A 26,850-nucleotide genomic window follows, 5' to 3' on the forward strand; every position below is an offset into this window, starting at 1 on the left:
TTATAATAATTATAATAATAATAATATATTAAAAAATAAGTCTAAATAGTATGCCTGTAAGTTTGAAAGTTTTATTTAGAAATTTAATTTTTTATTATAAAAGAGCCGGCATGAAGCTACCAACCACTAGGGGTGTCAATTCGGGTGGATCAGATCAGGTTGGGTCGGGTTGAGTTTTTTTTTTTTTTTTTTTTAACCCAACCCGAACCCGACCCGAACCCGAGTTCAACCCAAAACACCTCAACCCGAACCCGAACCCGAACCCGACCAACCCGATCAACCCGAACCCGACCCATATAACCCGAAAATCCGATTCAAAACGATTTTTTTGGGCTATTTTCCCTATAATTCTTCACTTTTATCTCAATACTCCATCATTATCATACAAATATGATATTAATATACATAAAAACATCTATATTTTTAAAATAAAATTTGATTTAACCCCAAAAAGATCCAAAAAACTCTATATTTAAGCCAACCCGGGTCAACCCGAACCCAACCCGACCCAACCTGAAATTTTTTTACTCTTCAACCCTCCAACCCGAACCCGACCCGAACCCGAAAATGCCCAACCCGAACCTGATTTTTTTCGGATCGACTCGGGTTGGGTCGTCGGATCGGGTTCATTTTTGACACCCCTACCAACCACAACAGCTGACGCTGATGGCACCTTTCTTTGTATTTTTTTTCTTTTCTTTTCTCCTTTTATGATAGTATATTGACAAAGACCAGTGGATCTAAGAGCCCACCAAGTTAATTTCAGTTTCTGATTTCATTAACTTTGGTTGACTGGCTTCTGCAATAAACAGTTAAGGAAGATAAAAAACTCTGTTTCAACAATATTTCTTCCAATAATGTGCCTGTTATTATCAAAGAAGATCCTCGAAAGATTAAGGGGCGAGGATAATTCTTCTCACTCCACATAACTAACAATGCTGTTGGAACTCAAAAGTCATGTCTCACAGGAACTAATTTTCTCGAAAACGTATTTAAATTACATATTTAACAAAATGTAATTTCCCCTTTCCATTTTAGCAATCGCTCTCTCTTCTCACTCTCGTCTACAGGGTCTCAAACTGTGCTTCGTGGTCTAAAAATCTTTACAGTTTTCTAATTTAAAAGGAAGCAACATTCCCTTGGTACACTAACATTCATGACGCAGGGGTACTCAAGTACAGAGCTAAAACAAAAGTTACCACCTCATGGCTGCCAAAATGAGTCAGGAGACCTGAGAGGAGTGGCTCCGGAGGAATAGCCATCGTTGTTGCCGGAGGTATCGTCATCTTCACTGTTGAAGTATTTTGAAAGGCGGCCAGAGTGATGCGAACCTGCCAGATAAAGGAGCCGGTTGTGAAACAAACGCACCCAATGAATCCAAGTTAAATCATTTTATTTGAGTCCGAGACACGACTAACCATCTGCCATGTCCTTGGTCCTGTGAAGAAGAAATGTCCCGGAAAGAATAGTGACAAAGCCACACATCTCTGTGACAATCTGTGTGGGATTTTGTCGATCCCAGTCCTGTCAGAAAATCCATAGTCAAGAACATTAAAACAAACTTATACCCCACATGATACAAAAGCAAATAAATTTAAACTGATAACACCTTATCAACCATGATTTAAGCATGGTTGATCCTGTATAGTGGAAATGAATGTCCGGAGTACAGTTAACAATAATCATGGTTCCTACTCATCCATCTTCTAAACCACTTGCCTATATGTTCACTTGATACTTCCATACAAATTTGGAAGATTGCTGAAATGAATGGTATTTTATCATTGAAGAGATTCTGGATGAGTGTCTACCTGTTGATTGACTTGTACAACAATCAGTGTTTCAAAAAGTGATTCAAATGCATATTTGCATTTTCAGGAGGGGTCTGCTTATGCAAACCACCTACATATGCCTGTGACTGTCATTTCAGAAAACTTATTAGATTGTTCATATGAATTTGTATATTATATGGATTGTGTAGATTGAAGCATAATGCTCTTGAAATTATGGAGTGTCAAGGTCAAAGTAGCATAGACAATTCCAATGATTCTACTATATTTTAGATATAGGTTACATATGTGGCTCTGTTGACCCGTATACCCCATATGAGTTATACATTGGGTCAATCACAAAACTAGCCTCATGTTTTTAATACCTTCATTTAAACCTACTTCTACAATATTCAAGTACATCCAGCTGACACTGCAAATCTAAAGTTTCACTGCCAATTGACACACATTAGTATTGTTAAAAGCCGTATACTATATGGCAACAATATAATAATGCTAAACTCCAAACAAAAATGAAACAAAGATTTCAACAGTCATATAGGAGCAGTTAACCTAGAATTAGATCGCGCCAGCTCAAATCCTTATACATGAAACTAGCGTAGCAGATGAGCAATTCAACAGTTAGATTTAATGTACCAAGAATTTGAGATCAAAGTTAGGGGCAAATGTCATATAGAAGCAGTTACCTTGAACATAATCACACTGGCCAGAATGGTCAATGATGTAAACATCACATAGTATATGGGTGACACAACTGCAGTGTTAAATGTATCAAGAGCCTGAAAAAGATTCGAACAAGGCACAAGAACATTAGTGACTTGAGAGGGATCAATCTGTATCGTTTTGGTAATTTTATCGATTTGCTAATTATGCTAAACAAGTTAACTTCCACAGCAGCTCAAGCTGTTATTGGAGTGACTTCTAATATTAATAGCAGTTGTGCGCTGATGCAGCAGTTAATATTTCAAACATGACAAAAAATTAATTAATAAAAATGATATACATGCTCAAAGAACATAGTTGTACCTTGTTGAGATAATTCACTTGGGTAGCGACACATGAAACAACTATAACTGTGAATACCCAAGTTTGGGGATAAATCAATTGGTTCATTCCAGAAAATGTCAACTTTAGAGCAATTCCAAGAGCTTTCACACTCATAACCTGCAAATAAATGGGGAGGAGATAACACAAGTTCTTTTCAGATTCCAGAATGTTGACTAAAGTAGCAAAATTTGTCTTATACCGAGAGTGATCCAACAAGAGAGCAAATGCCGATGTAGACCATAATATGTGTTTGCCCATATCGAGGGACAAAATGGATTACAAGTATCAAGGCTGCTACAAGCACAGTTATTGCATAGAACAAAAAAGCTGAAGAAATATAAACCAAATATTAGCCCCCTCCTAAGTTTTAACAATTGTTCTTAACAATGGATTACACTTAAAGTACACACATATTAGAGAAAGAGAAAAGCGAGCACCTGGTTCAGTTGCCAGATCCCAGACTTCTGCCACAGACTCAATTTCACGCTCTTGAGGTGCATGAAGCACAATTGTAGTCGATCCCACAACACAAAGAGCACAGCCAAGGATGCCAAAAATATGTAACCTTTCCTGTAAAATGACATGTGCAAGTACAGCACTGGAAACACTATTTTTATGTTAATAATTGCTGGACAAGGTAAGGAAATAGAGGGTATCAAAATGTCTGGTGGTGATAAGGTCATGCCTGATGATTATGCTTAGAGCACCAAGAGGAGTTACTAGAATGGCAGGAGCAAATGCATATGCTGCAAAATTAGCAACTTCCCCAACAATCACTGTTACAAAAGGGAAAGATTGTAATCATTCAAAGTTCATAAAAAGAAACCAAACAAACCCAAATAATTATAATGCACATGTTACATTGATTTCACTATTTTATTGCATGCCACAATTCAATAATGAAATTCTAATTATAGAAAGTAAATGACGGCACCATGTTGTTACCAAAGGAACTAATTAAGAATAGAAAACCAAAGATCATACTCACTTGCTATCATGCCTACCCACCAAAGTGGTTCATACAAGTAAGAATACCCGCCAGCCCCTGTTTGCCAATTTAAACATATTTAGATACTTTTTCATGTAATTGAAAAAAAATAAAGAAATAAAGAAATAAAGATGGTAATTGCACAAAACTAATGATGGACAGCCAAATGCTGCAATAAGCTATTTTGGGTGAAATTCGGAAAAGACAGTGGCTTCAACAAACTTGTGAATACTAGAACAACTTTTAACAAGATCATATAAACTACTGAGAGTTACCAGAGTTCTAAAAGTTTGCCATTAGGGACTGAATTGAAGGGGAAAAGACTATCCAAATTTCAAAAAAATTACACTTTGTGTGAAATACCTCTCACCTAGCTAGGGCATGTAAACAAAGTAGTAATTCTTATGATTTAACGGCATTTGGTCTGTCCTAGATTATCATTTATCAAATTCCTATTTGGTATGATACAACCCTGAAGAAGATCACTTTCATCACGGTAATAATATAGAAGACATCTGGATATCCCAGCAAAGCATAGAAGTCCATAATCTAATGCCTCAACTTATCTTTATCTGTAAATAATAACTTCATTGATCACAGGCAATAGGTCCTCTAAACCTATTAGTGTTTTATAATCCTTGAAGAAAATAACTACTCAATCTTTGATATGCGCCAATCATGTACACTATAAATCTAATTAAATGATTCAATCCTCTCTTTAAGAAAGTTTACTTCTTTGTGCTGAATGCTGCATCAATTCCTTTTTACAAGCAACATTATTGGGCATAATACAGGTATATGCATACACTTGTGATGATAACATAAGATCGCGTAAATCTTGTTTTAATAGGGAAGAACTTAAACAAAACTTATTCCAGTGCTGAAAGAAAGAAATGCTTGAGAAATTGCAGGTAATTGCAATAAGAGCATCATATGCCAACATATGACAATGGAATTTGCCACTATAATAATGCAAATAATCCATGATTCACACTTATCATTCAATAATAAGAATGGACTTCCTAGAAGATTTTGGGTAACTTTTCCCTTCAACCATGTGCACTCTGAATCTAGTTCAGTTAAAATAATTTTAAATCAAATTACAGAGTGACATATATCTAGTATCTGAAATCTGAATTTTGAATGATGCACCCAAGATGATAAATAAAAGTAGAACAGCAATCTGAATGTTAGTTAAACATAAGGTAGCCGAAATATACTCGTGTGTTTCTACCTATATAATTCTTTTGATGACTTCCTTATTGATCTTAAACAATCACTAGAAGCTAATTGTTTCCATGAATTTCAGTTACAAATCTTACCAGTCTCAACTATTCTAGGTTTGTTACCTGAGTCTTACCCTTCCATTTAGCAGGAGGCATGGCTGGTGAAAACCTTGCTTTGCACCAAATAAAGTTAAGATACATTTACAGGAGTTTGTTGACTTAGTTTTATGCTCCTTGTGAGAATCTACTTACTCTCTATTTATTTATTTAGGCTTGAGAGTGGTGTCGGGTTGCTCTTATCAAGTAATGACAAAGAATGACTTCTAAAGTGCACTAACTGAAGCTCATTCCCAGCCCAGTGTCCGTTGTTTCAACTTCTACTACAAGCAAAACTTAAAGGATGTCTAACATTGAAATGTCTATAGTACAATCCATCAATAAGTGTCCTAATTCCACTAGCGATACGGTGAAATCCTGTTTAATTAAGCATAATAAAGCATCAGTCAATAATCCAGTATCATAATCATACAGTTCATATTGCTAAATGAAAAGAGGGCGGAAAACACCACGAGAGAGTGGAGAAAGCAAAAAAAAAAAAAAATCTGCACTCAGAACTATATTTAACTGTTGGTCAGACTTACAATCAGTAGCAAATCAACAAATTGAGACCCACAACTAAAAAAAAGGGGGAAAAATCACCAGCTCTGACTCCGGAAGCGCCGGCCTTCTTGAGTCCCTTCTTCTTGACGATAAAACTGGCGCCGATGAATAAGCTAGAAGACAATGCGAGGACCAACCCCTTGATGTTATCCGAGGACATTCCAGTGTACCATTTCCCGTCGGACGCCTCGGCGGCGGGAGCCATCCCGAACCCCAAACAAGAACCCTAGATGCCACCCCGCCCTTCCCGCACTACTCAGACATTCGCTTCAATCGCTATACGAGATCGGCCGTGCAAACACTAAGAAGATAGACGCAAAGACGGCCCCCCGCCGCTAGATCCTGCTTCGGGGAGACGGCGCATGCAGCGGCGGCGTCAGATCGAAAAATGCGAAGCGGGGCGTTCTAGGTCCGTCCAGGCCATGGAGATCTGGCGGCTGCGGGCAGAGAAGTGCCCACGAGGGGAATAAAGGAATTGGATTGATAGGATGGAAGACAGAAATGAAATCGTTGTATCAAATACAGACAGAGAGACGGAGATCACGAGATCTGCAAGCGAAGAAGAGAGGTCGTCTTCAGGTCGTCGGAAGAAGGAAAGGAATAATTGCTCGCTGGGGTTGCCAATCAGTCAAGGTGAAAGAAAAATAAAATAATTATAATTATTATTTTTACATTTATTTATCAAATAGATTAAGAACATTAAAATAATAAATATTTATTTTTGGCAAAAAAAATAAATAAATCAAAAGTATACTCTTTTTTCCAAAATTATTCAAATTAAAGCCATTTTAATCAAAATTACTTTAAATCTGTTCAATATTATAATAATTTTAATTAAAATTATTTTATATTATAATAATTTTAATCAGAACTATTTTAATTATAGTAGTTTTAATTAAAATTATTACTATTTGATAAGTTTTAGTTAAATTAGATCTTTTTTTCAAATTAAAACAACTCTAATTAATATTTTGATTATTTAAAGTAAAATACAGGTATACTTTTAATATTTTAAAAATTAATACTTTTGGTAATAATGAAAGTAAAGGGTTTTTATTTTAGTTTATCTCTAGCCTTTATTTTTAATGACTAGTTAATTTTTATAATGACAATTTTAAATGGCCAATTGAAATATAAAGGAAGGTTGTGTTTTACTTTATAGAAAAAAATTATTTTTCTGGAAAAAAAACAACGTGGAAAATATTTTTGGACAAAAAAAAAAGGGCGTCCATTTTCATATGGACATCTGATTTCTAATTAATCAAATGGACATCCCATTTAATGTGAATTGTCTGAAATACCCTTACTTTTTGTCAGATTAAAAAATTCTTATGTTTTTGAATTGGGTTTAAGTTCTGATAGAGTTTAAGGCTTTGAACCATAGCCGTCGGCTATAATCTACTTGTTAACTTTTATACGGGTTGATCATCATCAAATACTGTTTATTTAAAATATAATAAATATTATAATATCTTCATCAATTATCAAATATTTTATATGTGAAATATTATTTTAACTAAATTATCACTTATCGCTTAAAAAAAAACTAAAATCAAAATGACAAAATTACTATTATATAAGCTAGCAACAAATTTATATCCATTATATAGAAGCTACAGATAGTCATCAAATAATATTAATTTAAAATATAGTGAATATAATAAAAAAATTTATTTGTTTTACTTATTGAGATATTATTTGAACTAGATTATTATTTTAAGGGAAACAGAATCAAATTGATATCTATGGTAGAAACTAATAATCAGATTCTACACATTGTAGACACTTGATCAAATAATTTATTCTCTTCATTTATTTTGTTCATTTAAATATTGTTTGAACTAAGTTATTACTCTTCTTTACTTAGAAGAACATAAAGTAAAATTAAGAAAAAAATTTCATGGTGAAAAAATATTGTCGTTTACTTCATTAAAATTTTCACATCAAATAGAAACGCAATCAATCAATAGATAGTTTTTAGTCAAAATCGATTATCTCAAAATCGGATGAAAACAACAGATGGAAAAAAAAATAACGTATGTATCCATTTTCATTCGTAAAATTATATCATATAAAAAAAATGATGGATATATCTTTTTTAACTCATAAAATTATAACATATAAAAAATTGATGTATATATTTTTTTTTATTTATAAAATTATATTATATGAATATATTTTTCTCTATCAAAATAAATATGTAAAGAAAGAGATTATTTTATCATTTCTATTCTCTTTCTCCAAAGATAATTTTTTATAGATTCTTTTATCTTCTTTATCCGTGCATTAGAGTAAACTGCGTATTAGAGAAATAAAATAAAAAATGATATAAAGTCAAAATATACTAAAAGCTAGTAATAAATTTTAACAAGGCGTTTACACAAGATTTGAAACTTAAATCCAATTCAGAAACATAGAATTTTTTGAATCAGATATAAAGTAAAGGTATTTCGAACCGTTCATGTTAAATGGAACGATATTTCGGACGGTTCACGTTAAATGGAACACCCTTTTAATTTTAATTTGTAATAGGATAATCGTATGACACGTGGTGCCAAATAAAAATAAATAAATAAAATAATGGGCTTAAATGGAACACCCTAAACAATTTCATTTCTCTCAAATTTCTCATTTTCTTATCCATTTAAAAACATAGTAGAAAAAAGAAGAAAAAAGAGCGAGATCGGCTTGAACCTCACCCAGTTCTCATTCCTAACGCCACAATGCTACTTCTCACACTGACTGCTCTTCTCCGTCGAAAACCCTAACACCTTTTCCCCTCCATCTTTTTATGCTGATCTCCTGTGCCTCTCAATCTACCGGCGGTACCCTCCCGATTTTACTCCGGTGCTAGGGTTACGACTTCGATTTCTCTCCTTCAGGTTCGTGGAGGATGGACGATGACGTACGCAAGCCCGAGCAGGTCTTCCGCGACTTCAGAGGCCGCCGTTCCGGCATCATCAAGGCCCTCACTACCGGTATCGTCTTTTTTTTTACTCGATTTTGGGTTGTTCTCGTCCATGTTCGTGGATCTCTGGTGTCATTTCCTCCTCTTTCTTCCTGCTGGTGGTGCAGATGTTGAGAAGTTCTACGCGCAGTGTGATCCAGGTAATTTGCTTTTCTTCGGCGTTTATTTATTTACTTTATTTATTTATTGTTAGGACAGTTGCGATGATAGGCTTTTGGTTGTCTGGCACTACGTTTTCTCCAGCGTTAACATGTAGTTTATATTTTGTTAAATTAATTTCTGTTTCCAATTTTTTTTTGAGGCATGGTTGAATCAATTTACTCTAGCTCAACCTTCCAAAAGATGTTTTTAAAATCGAACCAGAGATCAAACTGGTGTTGGCTATCGGGCCATTGGTTTTGACTAGTCGAACTGGTTAATCTGAAAAACTATATATATATATATATATATATATATATAAAATTCATTTGCTTGAAAGAGTGCTGCTTTTCCCACTCACCTTACACACCCCTCCCCGGTCCCCACTCTAAAATTATGCTTATACCCTTTACATTTCACTTCTTTTTTTTTTAAATTATGTTTTTTTATTGGTTTTGTTTTTAACAAAAAAAAAACAAGCAAAACCAATAAAAAAATGTTGGGGCCGGCCAAAAAAATGTTTAAAAAAAAATGTGCCAAGAAAATGTAAAAAAAAAAGTGTCAAAAAAATGTATGTTGGAGGTGTGAAAACAAAAAAATGTTTGTTTTTTAATTGTTAACAACAAAATCAATTAAAAAAAAGAAAGTAGAAGAATAAAAGGGCATAAGTGTAAATACAATTAAATTTTATGGTGGGACCAGGGGGAGTTTGTGGCCTGGGAGAAGTAATTTGCTTGAAAAAATTGTGGAATTGTGAAATGACATTAAAAAAATAAAATTATATATATAGAGAGAGAGAGGGGGGGGGGGGTTATTTATTTTAATATTTCGATCACTAAAATGATGGTTCTTTATCAAAAGGAGCGGCAAACAGAACATCAAAAATAATGTTATTCACTTCCTACTCCTCCCACCAACCTCCTAAATCCCACGTTGTTTTTCAATGCATGGCCTGATATTTTCCATATCAAGACCAATATGCATGATATGAAAAAATATTAGGCTGAGCCTGATATGAAAATTATCAAAGCTAGGTTGGATATGATATTGGACCATATCAGGCCGAGAGTAGGCCTGATATGGGAACATATCAGGTCTTTTTTAATCCTCGATAGAGAGGATGCATTGGAAAATGAGAGAGAGGGGGATTTAGGAGGTCGGCTAGAGAGGTAGGAATGAAATAATACTATATTTGGTACTTTTTTTATTAGTTTTAAAATTAGAATATTTTTTTTGAGTAAATAAAAAAACGTGTCTGCTACTTTTAGTAAAAAACCATTAAAATGATGAGCTGGTGCTGATGTAACATAATAATATAACGTCAGCAAACAGATTGAGTGCGTGTAAAAAAAAAGTTGGATATGAAAAATTTAAAAGTGGATTTTTTAGGTAATCAGATTTGGGTGCGAATCGCAAATCAAATCTGGAAAGGGTATTCTGTTTTCAGCATCACACGCTAGCATGCACGCAATCTATTTCTTGATGTGGTATAGCATTACATTATTAAATTAATGGTTAGAAGACACAAGATGTGCTATGTTTGGAATAAAAAGATATATTGCTCTAGATATAAGAAATTTAAAGGCTATGTTATGCTTAAAATAAGGTGTAAAGACTATTCTAGATTAATTAAATAATTATCCCGAAGATAGTTGATATATTGTTGTATATGAGAGATCTATTATCTTAATATTTAGGACAACATTTCCAATTTCACTTCTTTATTTAGGGGTTGTAACGGAGAGGGTATCCATAATTCAATTGACACATCCAAATCCATGCCTGTGAATAATGATGGTGGGTATCAACTATTCTATGCATACCTGTAATATCACACTACAAGTGTGAAGCATGTCTTGTTTCAAGATATCGTGGTACCTCTAATAGTAAAAAATTATAAGAAATTGAACATTTAGAAATAGCTAATTCAACGTCACATTAATAAATAACGTCTAAACTATGCTAGTCAAGCTCGAATGACAATATGCCTATAAAATCACACTAACCATCAAATTTAAATTTTGCAAATACACGTGCATGCGCACGAGTAACCGTTCCTGAGTATGCTGATTTGAGACTCATCTAATACATGTGACAGGGGTATCTACCATTTCACAGCAACCTGTCCACACCTATTTACCAGGTCATGCAGTCATGGTAATTGAGAAAACTGCCACCCCTAGTTCTAGTGCCCATTTTAAGCTCGTTCTGGTTTCTTTTCTTTTTTGTTTGCAAAAGAGTTGCTGCACTCTATTGTTTTGTTAAATCAGAGAACTTTTATTTACAAAAACAAAATTTTAAAATAAATTATTTGATACTTTTCAAGGGTTTGCTTGTTTCATCACCATTAGTATTCTGAATGACTATTATCTTCTTTCTAAGTTTGTTTTTCTACCTTAAACATAATAACTTGATTCACCGGAGTATGCACTGAATGTACTGCAATGATCTTAAGATACACTTGTAATCATTCCAAGAGGGGTGAATATAGTTGCTGATGACATGGAAAATTTGCAGAAAAAGAGAACCTATGCCTTTATGGTTTTCCAGATGAGACTTGGGAAGTCAACTTGCCTGCTGAAGAAGTTCCTCCAGAGCTTCCAGAGCCTGCTTTAGGAATCAATTTTGCTAGGGATGGGATGGAAGAAAATGATTGGCTTGCGCTTGTTGCAGTCCACAGTGATTCATGGTTATTAGCTGTTGCTTTCTACTTCGCAGCACGCTTTGAATTTAAGAAAGAGACTAGGTATTATCTTTGATTGACACCACTATCAAGATGAAAGAAAAAATATTGTTTGACCTAGCTGTTGTTGACTATGTTCTTTTGCTTTCATGTCATCCTTGATATTTAATTGACAACTGTCTGAATTTCATAGTTATATTACTGAAAGCATATCAAGTTGGTTTGTTAGTTCTTAGTTATTCTCATAAGCTTATAGTCCTATTGCATTGTCAATTACATGATTAAGTTGACTGTGTAGTGGATTCAGTGAGTTATTAAACCATTATATTGCGAGTGTAGTGGTTCCAAGATATCGTTGTTACTTTTCTGTTAAAATTGCCAACTGAGTTCGTCTTAACATTAAAGTCTGGTTCGACTGACTCGTTGATTTTTTGTCCCTGATGATGCTGCAGGATGCGGCTACACAGTATGATCAACAGTCTCCCTACTGTATACGAAGTCGTAACCAGAAATGCCAAGCCATCGCGAGAGAAGACTTCCAATGGCAGCATCAAGAGCAGCAAGTCTAGTTCCAAGAAGGTAGAGCCTATTTCCTCAACTACTATTAACTTCCCTCTTTTAAGCAATTAATCTAGAACGCCTCCTACCTTGATGCCTCTGAGCAGCTAAAGCTCGCAGAGTCACAAAAACCCTCAAAGATGCAGGTCCTCACAGATCTAGACAGCAGAGAGGAGGAAGAGGAGCACGAGAACACCCTATGTGGTGCGTGCGGCGACAACTATGCAGCCGATGAGTTCTGGATTTGTTGTGATGTCTGTGAACAATGGTTCCATGGAAAATGTGTTAGGATAACACCTGCGAAGGCGGAGCATATCAAGCAATACAAGTGCCCAGGTTGCAGCAGCAAGAGACCTAAATAACGTATGAAAAACTTGGAGCAATGCATGGAATGATGTAGCAGAGATTCTCAGTCCGACATCAAACAAGCCTTCTTTGAAGCCACACTAAGCAGGCATGCACCATTTAGTTGCCAGACTAACTTAGTTCATGTTAAGACTGTTGGAATGTAGGAAGAAGATGTTAGGTTGTAGACTTGTAGTACTGGAATGTTGGATTGTAGTATTGATGGTTTCAGGTTTCTTGTGGGTGATCAAGCTGATTTTTTCAATTGATTAAAACTTCACTGGCATTTGATCTTTACTTAGTGAGTGGGCTCTGAAAATAAATGCCTGAGGGTAGATGATAATAGTGAATTTATTAGGTGGTAAAAGGTGAATACGTTCGTCCCAGCGCTTTCGTCAATTCGTCCCATGATCAACACCGATGAGGTAAATTACGGGTGATTATTAGCCTTTGAAATAGTGATTAGTACATAAGGGAGATATTTTATCTCGACTTTGTTAAGATTCGAACCTTAGATTTCATGATGATAACCCTTCATGCGCTAACCATTAGATCCATCCGAGGGGACAATAGTGAACTTATTAGGATACTTCGATAAAGCTGTAAACATCTAGGAAGCAAATTGAAATTTTCTCTAGGGTTTTTCATTTTCCGTTTCTGAGGTCTTCCTGCACCGATCTCCGCCGTTCCTTTCGCCCCGCTGCGGCTCCGCTTCCTTTCTTTTCCTCGTCGCCATGTTCTTCTTCCGCCACCTCCTCCTCCGCTCAATCCGCGGCGGCGCGGCCTCTGATCTCCGCAGCCCGCAACTCATCGCAGCGCTATGTGCCCCCTCCCGTCACTTCGCCTTCTCCTCAGCCGAGGAGGCCGCTGCCGAGCGTCGCCGACGTAAGCGCCGCCTACGCATAGAGCCCCCTCTCGACGCTCTCCGCCGCGACCCGAACGCTTATCGCCAGCCGCGTGATCCCAACGCGCCTCGCCTCCCCGACTCCACCTCCGCCCTCGTCGGCCCCCGTCTCAACCTCCACAACCGCGTCCAGTCCCTCATCCGCGGTGGTGACCTCGACGCCGCCTCCTCCACCGCCCGCCACGCCGTTTTCTCCTCCGTCCGCCCCACCGTCTTCACCTGCAACGCCATCACCGCCTCCATGCTCCGCGCCGGCCGTCTAGATGACGTCGTCGCCCTCTTCACCTTCTTCTTCAACCAATCCAACATCGTTCCCAACGTCGTCTCCTACAATATCCTAATCAACGCCCACTGTAACGCCGGCCGTGTCGATGTCGCCCTCGATGTCTACCGCCACATCCTGGAGAACGCCCCCTTTTCCCCGTCCTATGTCACCTACCGCCACCTCACCAAGGGCCTTGTCGACGCCGACCGCATGCAGGACGCCATCGATCTTCTCCGCGAGATGCTTAATCGCGGCCATGGCGCTGACTCCATGGTCTACAACACCATCATGGCTGGCTTCATCGACCGTGGAAACATGGAGAGGGCTCTTCAGTTCTTCGATGAGCTCCGCGATCGCTGCCTGGTCTACGACGGTATCGTGCATTCGACTCTGATGGAGGCCTACTTCAAGCAAGGAATGGACAAGGAAGCCATGGATTCGTATCAATCGTTGTTAGACCGGCAGTTCAAGATGATCCCTGCCACCTGCAACGTCCTCATCGAGACCTTGCTCAAGCACAACAAGCTGGCCGAGGCAGAAGCAATGTTTGAGAATATGCTAAACAACCACTCCCCGCCTGGCTTCACGGCCATCAACACTGACACCTACAACCTGATGGTTAACCAGCGCTTCAAGGAAGGGAAGTTCGTCGAGGCTATCGAGACATTCCACCGGCAGCCCAAGAAGCCTCTCATCATGGACGTTAGCTGCTTCAATAATATCATTGCAAAGCTCTGCGAGAACAGGTTGCTCCTTGAGGCCGAGACGCTGTTCGACGAAATGCCCGAGAAGTCAGTTAACCCGGATGCAACAACTTTCAGGACTCTGATTGATGCATGTTTCAGGGTCGGGAGGGCAGACGATGCGATGGAGTTCTTGGAGAAGATGATCAAAAATAGTGGGGAAAGCCCTGGCTTCAGAGTCGACGTTGAGGTCTACAACATGATCTTTGATGGATTGGTGAAGGCAGGAAGGATCAGCCAAGCAATGGAGGTTTTTGACAAGCTGTGGGAGAGGGGAATCAGACCTAACATGTTGAGTTATGAGGTTTTGGTTACTGCTCTGTGCAATGTAGGTAACCTGGATCGAGCACGAGATTTGTTCGAGCAGATGCTAAGGAGTCAGATAAATGCTACTTCTGAACTCAGCGCCTTGCTATCAGATACTTTTGGCAAAGCAGGACGAAGCCAGGAGATTGAAGGGCTACTCGGTGGTGTCAGTTCAAGCATTGTTGTTCCTCAAGCACAACAGGTAGCTGTTTGAATTAGACATTTCTTTACCTTTCAAAAACTAAAGGAGAATTTGACTTTTAATTTATTGGAGGGAGTTTCAGTTGAAGGCTCGTTCTTGTATGAATATTATTGTGCTGTTTTATATTTTACAATGATCTATCATATTAAACTTCTTTTGTCAACAGAATCATTTTACCTTCTTTTAGCATCTGGGCATGCTCTCACTTGCCTAATATAATAGCTGGTCAAAAATCAAAGAGTTGTACACTTGGGGAATTAGATTAAGCTGTTGACAGGATCTGAAATGAAATGAGTGAATTCTCCAATAGATTTTGTCAACTGAATCATGGTATTTGCTATCTAGTATGGTTCTGACACAAGCTTGTAGATATTCTCACTTACGACTGCAATAATGAAGCATTAAATCTTGAAAACCATCCAATCGAGAACATAGGGCATAAACAACTAAATATTTTGTGATGGAAGAGAATCTTGAAAACCATCCATCCATTGTTTACAGCGAGCAAACAATGGATTATTTTTTAATAACAAAGCGTCCAGTTAAAGTGGTTCATTGAACTACATAATCTCTACGACGGCACGGCCAACAATCTTACCATGGTTCAGATCGTCAAATGCATCGTTGGCTTCTTCAAACTTGCATTTCCGTGTGACTGTGTTACGAAGATTGAAGATTCCAGTTTCTGCAAGCTTCACTACCTGGGGAAGATCTTGTCTTGCTCTCGCACCATATGAGCCAATTATTTTTACCTGGCACAAAGAACTACTAGATTAACAGATATTTTAAGTCAACTACATGAATCTATCACACCAAGAACTCTATTTAAGATGCAAGTCAATGATACATAAAAAAAAACACAATGAAATTATCATGTCAACCAAAGAAACCAGTAGTACTAGTCAGAAACATAATAATGCTTTTAGTCCCTTTGATGATACTTAAATGATATGCAAGAAATGATACTGCAATAAATGGCTGCACGAAAGATAATGGGTTCTCACAAGATTTCCTTTGATGATATGCTGAACTTAAAGTGTGTTAATAGATGAAAACATGACAGTTCATTTATTTCAACAACCTAAGAGCCATTATATACAACAGGCATAAGAACCACATGCCCCAAATATTGTGATAGACTACATGATCTTATTCATGTAGGAAACTCCATACAAGATTATACTGTGAATAATTCCATATCACTAGATGTTCTAAAATTATAGTGATGCAGAAAATCCTGGACACGATGTTTAATTCAATTGAGCCTGATATTTGCAAGTCCTGGAAGAAAAAATAGTAAGCTAGTTATATATGAATTAAACACTATGCACAAATCTGCAAATGGATTGAACAGGCATTTACATTAATAGAAAAATCCCTCTTGCATAATATAAAATATTTCCATGGAGAAGTGTTGAAATGAATTTTAGGGTGCAAAACTTCACCTGTCTCCGGACAAGACGAGTTATGTCTACCTCTCCTATAGCATTGGTGGCCGCAAGACCTATCATAACAGCTTTCCCTCCATCTCTCACACTTTTAGTGCATTGCATGAATGTCAGTGGTTTTCCTAGTGCCTCTACTGCCACATCAACTCCTCTTCCTCCAGTTATTTCCTATAAAAAATCCAAGCCAATGATAACATTAAGCAACCGCCAGGTTTTGGATGTTATACAAAGTGGCATGTAGACAAAAGATGAAACTATTTTATCTATTCTGATTTTGCATTTGGAATAGGAAATTTGACATCAATTATCAGCCAGGCATACATGAAAATGGCCAACTTATAAAAGAAAAGAAAACGTGATTGCAATTAAATGGCCTTTGCACAGAAAGACACTTAATTACTTAAACCACTTCCGTAGGACACCGAAATGTATTTAGCATGCAAATAACCAAATGAGAATACCAACACGATCAAAAAGAGAATGAATGTAGCTGGTGCACAGAAATATCTGCATGTATATCATAAATATGGAATTGAATAATGAAAGTTGGATCAATATTATTCAATAAAAAAAAGGATACTAGACCCGTTCATATAATAATTTAAATATAATAACCAAATAATTAAATTATAATGTGAGATTATATATTCTAACACTCCTCTAGTTGGAGAATAGGTATTGAATGTCCAACTTCACTTGACAGAGATATCAAACCGTAAGTGGAAGAATTATATATCCAAACTTCTCTCATTTAGGCAGGACTGACATATAACACTAAAATTGTCACACATAAGGTTGTAGGATAGGTTTCATCGGCGACACACTAGTTTAGACAAGGACGACCTCTCAATTTGGAGAACACAAGAATACACTCAATATTCAGAAAATAAACTGAGAATTCCACATTATAATCCACATGCCCATCTACCATAAAAATGACAAACCATTATCAGAGTAAAATCAACAGGCGTACAGAAATTCAAACCTGAAGAAGAAAGTCATATGAACACTCTTTTTCTATCTTCACTTACCTGAAAAAAAATAATTTAAGAAAACAAAGGAACAACTTCTACCTTGATCTTATCAACAACATCTTCTTTCAATCCATTTATGGTGTGAGTTGCACCAAGCGTTTTAGCATTATGAAGTTTCTCATCTAGAACATCTACTGCTATAATTTCAGAAGCACCAAATGCTTTTGCTATCTGCAAACAACTGAAGTGATACACTTAAATCAAAATAATGCAAACATCGAAGAAATACATATCAGTACCCTTCCACTATTTTCTGTCTTTTGATGTCTGAAAGTGTAAGTAAAATTGGATTCAACTAATATTAACTCAGGAACATTGATCTATGCATCACTTTCCTAAAGCATCATTAAAATATTAAAGGAGGCTGATTTAATTTTACTTTCAGCTGTAAAAATTATTAATCAAAACATAAAGATCAATATAGTAAAAAGTTTCAGGTAGCAGCTCTTTATGTATTAATTTTTTAAAATCTTCATTGAATAGACATAACTTGGGAAGGGGAAGTGCAAACTCCATTTCTTTAGTAAAGTATCGTTTGGAGCAGAACTATAGCCATTATTGCAACTTGGGAAAGAACTAGGTTGGATATATTAGGTAAGCCAAAAAAAATATGATTTGTGCTTTGCATATAGGTACTGGCAACTGAGACACTCTGATTTGAGATATGCAAGCAATGCATAACAATCCCACATAAAATGCATGGATCATAACTAGACAGCCAATCAAACAATATGATTTTAGACTTCAGAAAATCACCTGGATCCAACACCACCAACTCCAATAACTGCAACAGAATCGCCTGCTCTCATTTCAGCTGCATGTCTCATGGCACCATAGGCAGTAAACACAGCACACCCCAAAATTGCTGATTCTGAGTATGGAAGTGAGCTTGGAAGAGGAGCTAACCCATTGGCAGGAACAACACAGTATTCAGCTAACCCACCCATACTGTACATGTACACAGGTTTACCTAAAACGACAATCATTCAGACTTAAACAGAGAATGAAAATTTTGTATTAACAAATAATATAGTAATAACTAAACATTACAGCTTTTCATCACTATTCTGACATAAATAGAAACAGTTAGGTTTAATCACAATCTTGAATGAAACAATGTCTAACATACTTCACTCCAAAAATGATATATGAAAGCTTCCAGTGAAAATTCGAGGGGATGCAGTGTGCTTTAGGATATAAATGGAAGTTTTTGCCCTTGAAATAATGTAAGAGAGGTAAGCATTGCTAAATATTGAAGATACCATTGCTGCGAAGAAATAGACGTGTTTCACCATCATACAATGTCCCCTTTGCACGGTTATAAGCAAAGAAAGCCTCACAGAGGTCCTCCTGACCCTATCATTGCATCCAAATAAAAACAATTATATAGAAATTTCATAAGGCTATTACCAAAACCAACTCAGATTAAGAAGTCATAATGGCACAAGCATAGCGGTTCATAGCGGTTCAAAGTAGAAATTAACTACCTTTACACAGAAGAAGCAATTTCCACAGGGCATTATAAAAGCACCAACAACATGGCTTCCGATCGGAAACCTGTAAAGCTTATCACAAGTGATCAATTATAATTTCATAAAATGAGCTGACAAAGGAAGTATACATACAAAAAGATAACTCTCTCCATGTAAATCTACCTCTTTATCACCCCAATGTCAGTATGTGCACCATGATCGACTACTTCTCCAGTTATTTCATGGCCAACAACACAAGGACTTGAGAAAGGAAGTTCGCCTTTCATGACGTGAAGATCAGAATGACAGACTCCACAGGCTGAAACATGAGCATCAAATATATAAGGAATGACTGATATAATAACTTGGACACAAAAGGCCAACTAACCTAACATATGCTATCTTAAATGATTATCAACACAAGCTCCCTTTTTCCTAACAAAATTCTTTGTTAAAACTAGTCCAAAAAAGGGATTTTTTTTGGATCAATTCTGACAATCAAATTTCACCCTGTTTACATGATGCTAATACCACATAGACTGCTTAGACGAACCACGAAACGAAGATTGCAAGAGATTGCACAAAGAAGGATAAATAGAAGCTTTGCGGACGCAACCAAATAGGAAAAAATGGATAGGCAATCAGACGATCCTGGACCTTTCGTCTTGATGAGGAGCTCTCCGGACTTGGGTCGGGGCATCTGGAACTCTTCTATGGTGAGGGGCCGATTGGGTTCCCAAAAGACGGTCCCGCGCATGAAGGACGGCCCTCCCGAGACGTGGTACCCGGCGGCCGTGACGCCGTCGATGCCGGAGATAGATCCACTTCCCGAGTACCATCGCCGGGAGGAAAGGTTGGCAGTGGTGGATCGCCGGAGAAGAGATCGCGATGCGGAGAAGAAGCCCATCGTATTAAGAAAGCAAGCAGACAGAGAAAAAGACAAGCCTTCGTTATGAATATCAGCAATGTTGTAGGTCAATTCAGGGTGGTGACTCGGCTCGTTGGCTCGAATTGTTAAGTGAGTGATCACTTCCCTCCAGTTTTATCATTTTTTTTTTGCTTTATTATTATTATTTTGTTTAATAATTGACACCAACTAAATCGATTAATTTTTAAGATGATTTTTTATCTACTAAGATAAACATGATCACCCATCCAAATGACTAAAATGACCAGGAGGCCTTCTCTAACCTTACATCCCTCCAGTTTTATCATCGACTGTTGAGATCAAATCTCAATCGAATCTGACGGTTGAAAGCGCCTCCATATCCCGTTCGGGACTTCTATCGAGTTGCCATAGCGGCGAGCTAGACTTCGCCGGTACGGTACCCAGCTTGTCTGCTCGAAGTTCAGCAAGCTGCGACATGGCGGCACCGCACTGCTCGTTGCTCTCCAGTTGTTCGACACGAGGCCCCAAAGAAGCATCTGGCTTCTATCTTCCTTCTCTCTCCTCTTCTTCATCTTCCCGGTGCCAGAGGAAGCACGTTTGCTTCGGATCGCCTTCATCTCCTCGTTTCGGGATCTCTTTGTCCAAGCCTTTAGCACTGGTAGCGCTTGCCCTCTTTTCCCTTCCAAGATCGTTCCTTTTACTCTCCATTTGTATCTTCTGCAGTAAAGACCTTTCCTTTTTGCAATCCCAAGGCCTATGCTTCTAAGGCGGTCGAGCTCGTTCTCGGGGACGGGAAAGACGAGGACGATGTGAGCGGGTGGAACCCTTCCGAGAGAAAGACCGGCGAGGACGAAGACTGTGACGATGACGAAGCTTCATTGCTTATGACCGAGGAAGAGAGGGAAGAAATGAGGAGGCAAATAAGGAAGGTGATCGACGCAAACCCTATCGTCGAGGAGGAGACCGACCCAGACCAGAGAAAGATCAAGATGAAGAAGCTGTTGGAGAAGTACCCCTTGGTGGTTGAAGAGGATGATCCTGATTGGCCCGAGGACTCAGATGGTCGGGGATTCAACCTCGACCAGTTCTTCAACAAGATTACCATCAAGAACGTTAAGAAGGACGAGGAAGATGAGAATTATGATAGCGATAAGGAGTTGGTTTGGCAGGATGACAACTACATTCGGCCTATAAGAGACATCACCTCTGCAGAGTGGGAGGACACTGTCTTCAGGGACTTCAATCCTCTGATTATACTTGTCCACAACAGATACAAAAGGTTGTTAATTTTCTCACTGATTCGTATAGTAACTGTTCCATATCTGATCTTTTACATAACAGATATCTGATATGTTAGAATTGCTCTCCTTTTTATCAGTTTCATGAATATATTCTGATAACAACTTAATCTCTTAGAGATTGTTCCCTATTACTTATATAATTCCTGAAAACCAAGCATATCTGATCATGTTTGGTTATATAAGAAACCTGGAGTTTCATTCTATCAGCTTCAGGAAATAATTCTAATATGTTAGAACTTAGAATTGCTTTCTGATTGTTTTTGAGATTATTGCCTATTATTAATGGATCTAACTAACAAATGCAAATTTCTTATTTCTACTCTCTTGAATTCTCTAATGCTGATTAATTGTTCTATTCTTTATCAAATCTGCTATTAGTTTTAGCTCCATGGCTGCTCTATCATGGTCACAATTTTGAGCGATCAATATTTGCAATATTGTTTACAGGCCTTCAGAGAATGAGAGGGCGAGGAATGAGTTGGAGAGAGCAGTGCAAATGTTTTGGCAGTCTGGCTTGCCTTCGCCGAGGGTGAGACACTGTTTTTATTTTTTTTCTTTGCTTACCGTAACTATTCGTGTAATGTCTGAAAGCATTAGATGCTATTATATGAATTGCAGTGTGTAGCTATCGATGCTTGTGTTGAACATGATCTTGTCGATGCACTGCAAGTATCTATCTTCCCTGAAATTATCTTCACCAAAGCAGGAAAAATATTGTATCGCGATAAAGGTAGATATCCAACTGTATGGTACAAATTGTATGATCAAATTTGCTTTCTTTTGCCTTCATTTCTCTTACTAATTCTCTCTATCGCAGTGGTTCGGAGTGGAGACGATTGGTCCAAGATGATGGCATTTTTCTACTACAAAGCAGTAAGGCCATCATGCTTGGATCGATCAGCCGATAAAAATCAAGAGAAGATTCCATCACTCTCTTAGAGGTGCTGTGTTACTCCCTTGACTGAAAAAATACTTTGTGCAGCAACAAGGTAATGTGGTTACATTTAAGATAGTAAATGAAATCAAAAAGCTAATTTAGATATATAGTGTCAATTCTCTTCAACTTTTAAATGGAAAAAGAGATTTCAAGTAGATATCTTGCCTTTGATCTCTATAGGTAGCATCTCTACTATCTTCTCCTAGATCTCTCCTCCATTCTTCATATGCGTTTCTTCATATCTCTATTCTCTACATCTCATCTGTCTCTGCATTTTTAAACACTTTCCAATTCTTCTTCCCTTGTACTTGGAAAGCATCACATAGAAAATATCGAGTGCAATATCAACACAAGTAGGAGGTTGAGTAGATTCTATGATAAAAGTTAGTAAAATTTGACCTCGATAAATCTAATTCATCATTTTTTTTGGATTTTTTTGTAGGCAAGTTTCTTGAGGCAAGCACTGGCATCTGTGATAATCGAAATGCCTAATGAAGAGATCTGAGTCAATCTTATACCTTGACTGAAACATTCTTGTATCTATTTGGCAAACTACTATGCATATAAGAAGGAACGAACAAGTCATGAACTCTAACTATTAGGTGGAATTTTTTTTTTTGTTCTTCCTCTGTGCTTATTGTGTTCTTGTGTAACTTTGGTGATTTCTTCTATATTGCACCAAAAGATCTATAATTTATCGAAAGGAACGGAACGTAACAAATTCTCCTTCTTACTAAGGAAACAAAACTTTGCTCCTCTTGAAGAATAAGCATGATAATTAGCATGAAGACCTAGTGACTCATCCGAGTTGATATGTGATGAAATTTATCACAATGAGATGACAGGATCGATCCTTGGGACAGTTGGGGAATAAATTTTCTATCCTTGTATTACACTATGTTTGTCACATGTCTGTTCGGATGTTACGATTTATTTATCTCGTGATGACTTTGAGTTGGGTACAACAGGGGCGATGAAATCCAAATTGTGCTAATCTAATTAATTTCGTAAACAGCATTTAAATTTAAGAACTGCCGTACGACTTTGGACACGACATAAGCAAGCGCCTACTGTGTCTCTCACTTCACGGAATGCGAGCGGGGAAGAGCAAATTTTGGAAACGCGGCGCTGCGGCCCTCCTCCCGTTTTCCGTCCCTGGCTCCCTGCTGCCGTCCGACCCTCTCATTCGCTCCGCTACACTCGCATCGTTCCCTCATCCCGATCGTCAAACCCTAGCTCGCTGGCAGATCGGCCTAGAAGGAGTGACTCTTCTCGTCTGAAGGTACTTTTTCGGAACCCTATAGCTTTCCTTTTTCTGATACATGTTTTCTCCCGATTCTTGCAGCATTTTTTCACCCGATGATAACAATGTAAGTATCTTCTTGCTATTCTACAAGTCCCAACTCAGTAACCCTTAGGTCATCGAACCGACCCTTACTTTTCTTTTGCTCAGCCCCAAAAATTTGTTTTTTTTGTTGTTGTTGTGCATGATGAATATAGTTGCGTGCGCATAATGTGGAGGACGTGGGCCTGTTTAGCAGCCTTACTAGGTTTCCTTTTCCATTTCGTAGCATTTCAGGTCTTAGGAAGTTGAAATAGAAGCTGACATGGCTACACAAACTCCTATGGTTGTTCAAAATGAAAATTTGCATATTGACAGAGGTAATTTCTATAGGAGCAGTAATTTGAGACTAGATTTTGTATATTGCTTGTTGGCAAGGGAAGTGTTGCTGAAAAGTTGAGTCTTGATTCATCCAGGCAAAGGTGCCAATGTCTCAAAAGCTGTTCTTCTGCCCAAGCCAGCGAAGTTGGTGCGTCAAGATCGTAAAGCCCTAAGGGATCTTTCAAAAGTAGGAAAGCCTATCGTGTCTGGTGCATCCAAGGCTCCCACATTGAAAAAGAAAACTGGATTCCTTGCTCCTGAAAGCAAAGTTGAACCAAAGGGCAATTATCTCACTGATGAAGAGATAAAGCAATGCCAGGAGTGGGCCAAAGAGGGAATTGAGCAGGTTCATTTTACAGGAATGGACTCGCGAAGACTTCAACAGCAAAAAGAAGATGAACGTGAATTCTATACTGCTCTAGGATTTTATTGATTCTTTTTTTCACTTCTCTTATTATCCATTATACATTTTTTCAGGGGTTCATAAGAAAGTTGAGAAAATATTAGCTGCAATGCAGGAGTGGATTGTTACGGATTATAGTTCTACAATTTCAGTCAGAGCACTTAGCACAAACAATGTAATTTTTCTTACTCTTTTTCCCATATAATTTGTAATGAGTTCTTACCACTATTTTGATTGCAATTTACCATTTGGCATTATAGCTGGTTATGATGATGCCCACCATATCAAAGTCAAACTAGATAGTTGCTGTTTCTCTAAGAGAGCAACAAATTGATTGATTGCTTATAATTAGACTTTTTCAAGTTTCTTTCCTTTTTTCTATTCAAGTGCTACTTATATATGTTCATATAATTGTTAAATCATTGTATCTAGGCTGATGAATAGACATTCTCCAATTGTTTACCTGTGAACTGTGATGTTCAGTCAATGTAGTTTGAATGCTATGCATGAAACTCTACTATTTGTTTATGCATCTGATCCGGCGGTTAGAACAGGGGACCCCCATTTTGAGGGGTCAACGCCACGTGGAAGTCAAAGGGCTAGGTGGTCGACCGGAGAAGGGCGGACCGGTCGGCCGACCGGGGAAGGATGGGCCGACCTCCTGGCCGGCCGACCGATGAATAACCGATGGCAAAAGGCGCCCCGACAGGAGTCGGGGTTTCGGCGCTCGATTGAACAGTAACGAAGGGCCGAGCAGAAGTCATGCTCGGCCGAAGACATAAGGTAAGTCCCTATATAGCACCTTACCGAGGATCTCCCCAAAATACCGGTGTAGACGCGGAGGGTCGTCGCCGGGAACCCCTTCCCGGCCCGACTTCTGTGCAGGTTCGCCGGAGGTTCGTGCGATCAGACGGAGATCTACGTCATCGACTAGGAAAGCGCCACGTGCCCAACGTCCGTTGGTTCAACGATTCGGACAGGATCAGCGTCTATGTCATTTTACATGATTGGAGTATGGGCTTGTTATCATTAAAAATTTTGGTGCAACTTGAAGCTAACATGAATAATTCGTTTAGATTCCAAAGGAATAATTCTGATATGTCTAGATTAGGTGTTTAAAAGACATGGTGTGTTCAACTTTTTCTTTAAAGGCTTGATTGTTATCATTAAATATGTTACAGTTTTTTGTTCTTCATATGCTGCCTTTACATCTAGGCCCAGTACTGTAAAGTGTGTTGTTTTTCCTTGAATTCTGCTGAGATTATATGTAGAATTGTTATTCTTGAGTTATGATAATGGAAAGTCAGAAATAATAGTGCATGAAGAAGAACTGCAACAGACATTTTCTATTGAAAGTTGTACTGTCAGGAACTTTTTATCATCAATACTCTGATCACGTGTTCGCTTCATTAGCTGGTAAGTTAAAATCAGCTGTAAACAGTTGAAATTTTACTGAACATTTGTCCATTATATTCATTCAATCGATGCTTTAGTTCCGTTTGCCCAAACTTTGTAAATCATGATATGATCACAGAGTTCTCCTTGAAAGAATTATTTTGAACACTTGATTTTGGAGATTATAGTTAAAAATACACGTTTGATGATTCATTTAAATGGCCTAGTCTGTCAATATTTTCATGGCCTGTTGAAGCTGTTTTTCCTTTTTATATATTATGCATCAGGTGATGATTCCCCCTCTATTTGAAATTGTTTTCCTTATTTTCCTTAGGTTGTCTTCGTATCACCTTTTTTTTCCTATTGCAGGTGAATATGATATCATTTATTACTTTTATTCCTTTATATTTTGAGGTTATCTTGCTGTGCATCTTAATTTAATATATTTTAGAAAAACTGAAAGACATATTTGCAGCTAAATGGATATTCATTATGCAATAATTGGAGAACTATTTGAATGTAGGATATTGCTTGGGATAACGAAGATCTCTTAAAGATGGAACTGGTCCCTGAGGAACTTCCCCTGAGGACAGATAAATTCTGCAAGCTAGGTAATTCTTGCATAGGCAGAAGTTTCCATCGACCTTAAGTTTTGGGATAGGACTTGTCTATATGTATTACTAGTTTCATTAGAGTTTGGTGTTTGCACCTTTTCTTATCCCTCTCCATTCTTGTTGATGTCTTTGGTCCAGGTGATGAAGAAATCAAGGATTTTGACTGGGATTTCCCATTGCTTGAGCCTACATTAGAACTCAAATTAAAAGAGGATGACAATTATATCCAGCTTTTAGGTTAACATTTCTCCCTCCATATTGTCATTTTCGTTTCTACTGGAAAGTAACAAATTCTACTTGTCAACTTGTATTTGTGTTTTTATTGGCTTCTGGTTCTCTAATTAAATTTTCCTTAAAGATTCCTGGATTCATCATAAAAGAGTGTCTCAAATCCAACTTAAGAACAGATACTACCTGCCTACTCAAGATTTCATTTATCTATTCGATCACTTTGATTTCATTTTCTTTTTTTCCTTTCAGTCCTTGTTTAGATGATGCTTTTGCGTTAAATGCACAATATCAAGTGTTAACTAACAACAATCTCGGTGCCAATTGCAGAGTAGGAAGTTGAATGCATCAAATGAAATTTAAACAATTGCTGGTCCGTTACAAGATAAATCAAGCTGATGATGAGTCTTATAGTTCTTTTTTCAGATAATGAGAGATGATGGCTGAGAAATGACCAAGAGCCGAGAAACCTCATGGGCGAGTAGGATACTTGTTATGCCATAAACTCTACATTTGGCCTGAGTTTCTTCAGTATTTAGTGATGAAAAATACAGTAATTGTTGATTTATTATCATTTTCCTTTTTCTCTTCTAATCTCTAATTTATTCGCGTGAGATCAATTTGATCAATGCCATTGATGAGA

The 26,850-nt window shown here is 37.7% G+C and overlaps 6 protein-coding genes across 9 annotated transcripts; 4 read left to right on the forward strand and 2 right to left on the reverse strand.

Annotated features, from left to right (window-relative positions):
- Positions 1-958: 958 nt before the first annotated feature.
- On the reverse strand, positions 959-6,338 carry LOC121976508 (probable magnesium transporter NIPA4). The gene is made up of 9 exons (XM_042528690.1): positions 5,751-6,338; positions 3,826-3,882; positions 3,523-3,613; positions 3,275-3,435; positions 3,037-3,164; positions 2,817-2,954; positions 2,477-2,569; positions 1,419-1,524; positions 959-1,331 (listed from the first exon to the last, which is right to left on the reverse strand). The coding sequence occupies exons 1-9, from the start codon at positions 5,914-5,916 to the stop codon at positions 1,204-1,206; spliced, it is 1,068 nt and encodes a 355-aa protein (XP_042384624.1). The 5' UTR covers positions 5,917-6,338; the 3' UTR covers positions 959-1,203.
- Positions 6,339-8,368: 2,030 nt separating this feature from the next.
- On the forward strand, positions 8,369-12,638 carry LOC121976509 (PHD finger protein ALFIN-LIKE 8-like). The gene is made up of 5 exons (XM_042528691.1): positions 8,369-8,689; positions 8,787-8,819; positions 11,335-11,563; positions 11,953-12,079; positions 12,166-12,638. Exons 1-5 carry the CDS (start codon positions 8,605-8,607, stop codon positions 12,418-12,420), a joined length of 729 nt encoding a protein of 242 aa, XP_042384625.1. The 5' UTR covers positions 8,369-8,604; the 3' UTR covers positions 12,421-12,638.
- A 379-nt stretch (positions 12,639-13,017) lies between these two features.
- On the forward strand, positions 13,018-14,910 carry LOC121976506 (pentatricopeptide repeat-containing protein At1g10270-like). The gene has a single exon (XM_042528688.1). The coding sequence runs from the start codon at positions 13,138-13,140 to the stop codon at positions 14,833-14,835; it is 1,698 nt and encodes a 565-aa protein (XP_042384622.1). The 5' UTR covers positions 13,018-13,137; the 3' UTR covers positions 14,836-14,910.
- A 345-nt stretch (positions 14,911-15,255) lies between these two features.
- On the reverse strand, positions 15,256-19,784 carry LOC121976507 (alcohol dehydrogenase-like). Its single transcript, XM_042528689.1, has 8 exons — positions 19,435-19,784; positions 18,961-19,096; positions 18,793-18,862; positions 18,568-18,661; positions 18,062-18,275; positions 17,345-17,486; positions 16,269-16,439; positions 15,256-15,575 (listed from the first exon to the last, which is right to left on the reverse strand). Exons 1-8 carry the CDS (start codon positions 19,682-19,684, stop codon positions 15,384-15,386), a joined length of 1,269 nt encoding a protein of 422 aa, XP_042384623.1. The 5' UTR covers positions 19,685-19,784; the 3' UTR covers positions 15,256-15,383.
- A 216-nt stretch (positions 19,785-20,000) lies between these two features.
- LOC121976510 (thioredoxin-like fold domain-containing protein MRL7L homolog, chloroplastic) lies at positions 20,001-22,527 on the forward strand. The gene is made up of 6 exons (XM_042528692.1): positions 20,001-20,324; positions 20,419-20,945; positions 21,415-21,496; positions 21,586-21,697; positions 21,785-21,956; positions 22,347-22,527. Exons 1-5 carry the CDS (start codon positions 20,142-20,144, stop codon positions 21,904-21,906), a joined length of 1,026 nt encoding a protein of 341 aa, XP_042384626.1. The 5' UTR covers positions 20,001-20,141; the 3' UTR covers positions 21,907-21,956; positions 22,347-22,527.
- On the forward strand, positions 22,368-26,801 carry LOC121976511. Of its 4 annotated transcripts, none has more exons than XM_042528697.1 (8): positions 22,368-22,506; positions 22,920-23,186; positions 23,476-23,566; positions 23,663-23,968; positions 24,045-24,145; positions 25,889-25,976; positions 26,118-26,216; positions 26,538-26,801. In XM_042528697.1, exons 3-8 carry the CDS (start codon positions 23,512-23,514, stop codon positions 26,540-26,542), a joined length of 654 nt encoding a protein of 217 aa, XP_042384631.1. In that variant the 5' UTR covers positions 22,368-22,506; positions 22,920-23,186; positions 23,476-23,511; the 3' UTR covers positions 26,543-26,801. The 4 variants fall into 4 exon arrangements, with proteins under 4 accessions (XP_042384631.1, XP_042384628.1, XP_042384630.1 ...); XM_042528694.1 differs by having other exon boundaries at positions 26,622-26,801; XM_042528696.1 differs by having other exon boundaries at positions 26,634-26,801.
- Positions 26,802-26,850: the final 49 nt, after the last annotated feature.

The sequence above is a fragment of the Zingiber officinale genome, chromosome 4B (assembly GCF_018446385.1).
Source record: "Zingiber officinale cultivar Zhangliang chromosome 4B, Zo_v1.1, whole genome shotgun sequence".
Taxonomy (NCBI): domain Eukaryota; kingdom Viridiplantae; phylum Streptophyta; class Magnoliopsida; order Zingiberales; family Zingiberaceae; genus Zingiber; species Zingiber officinale.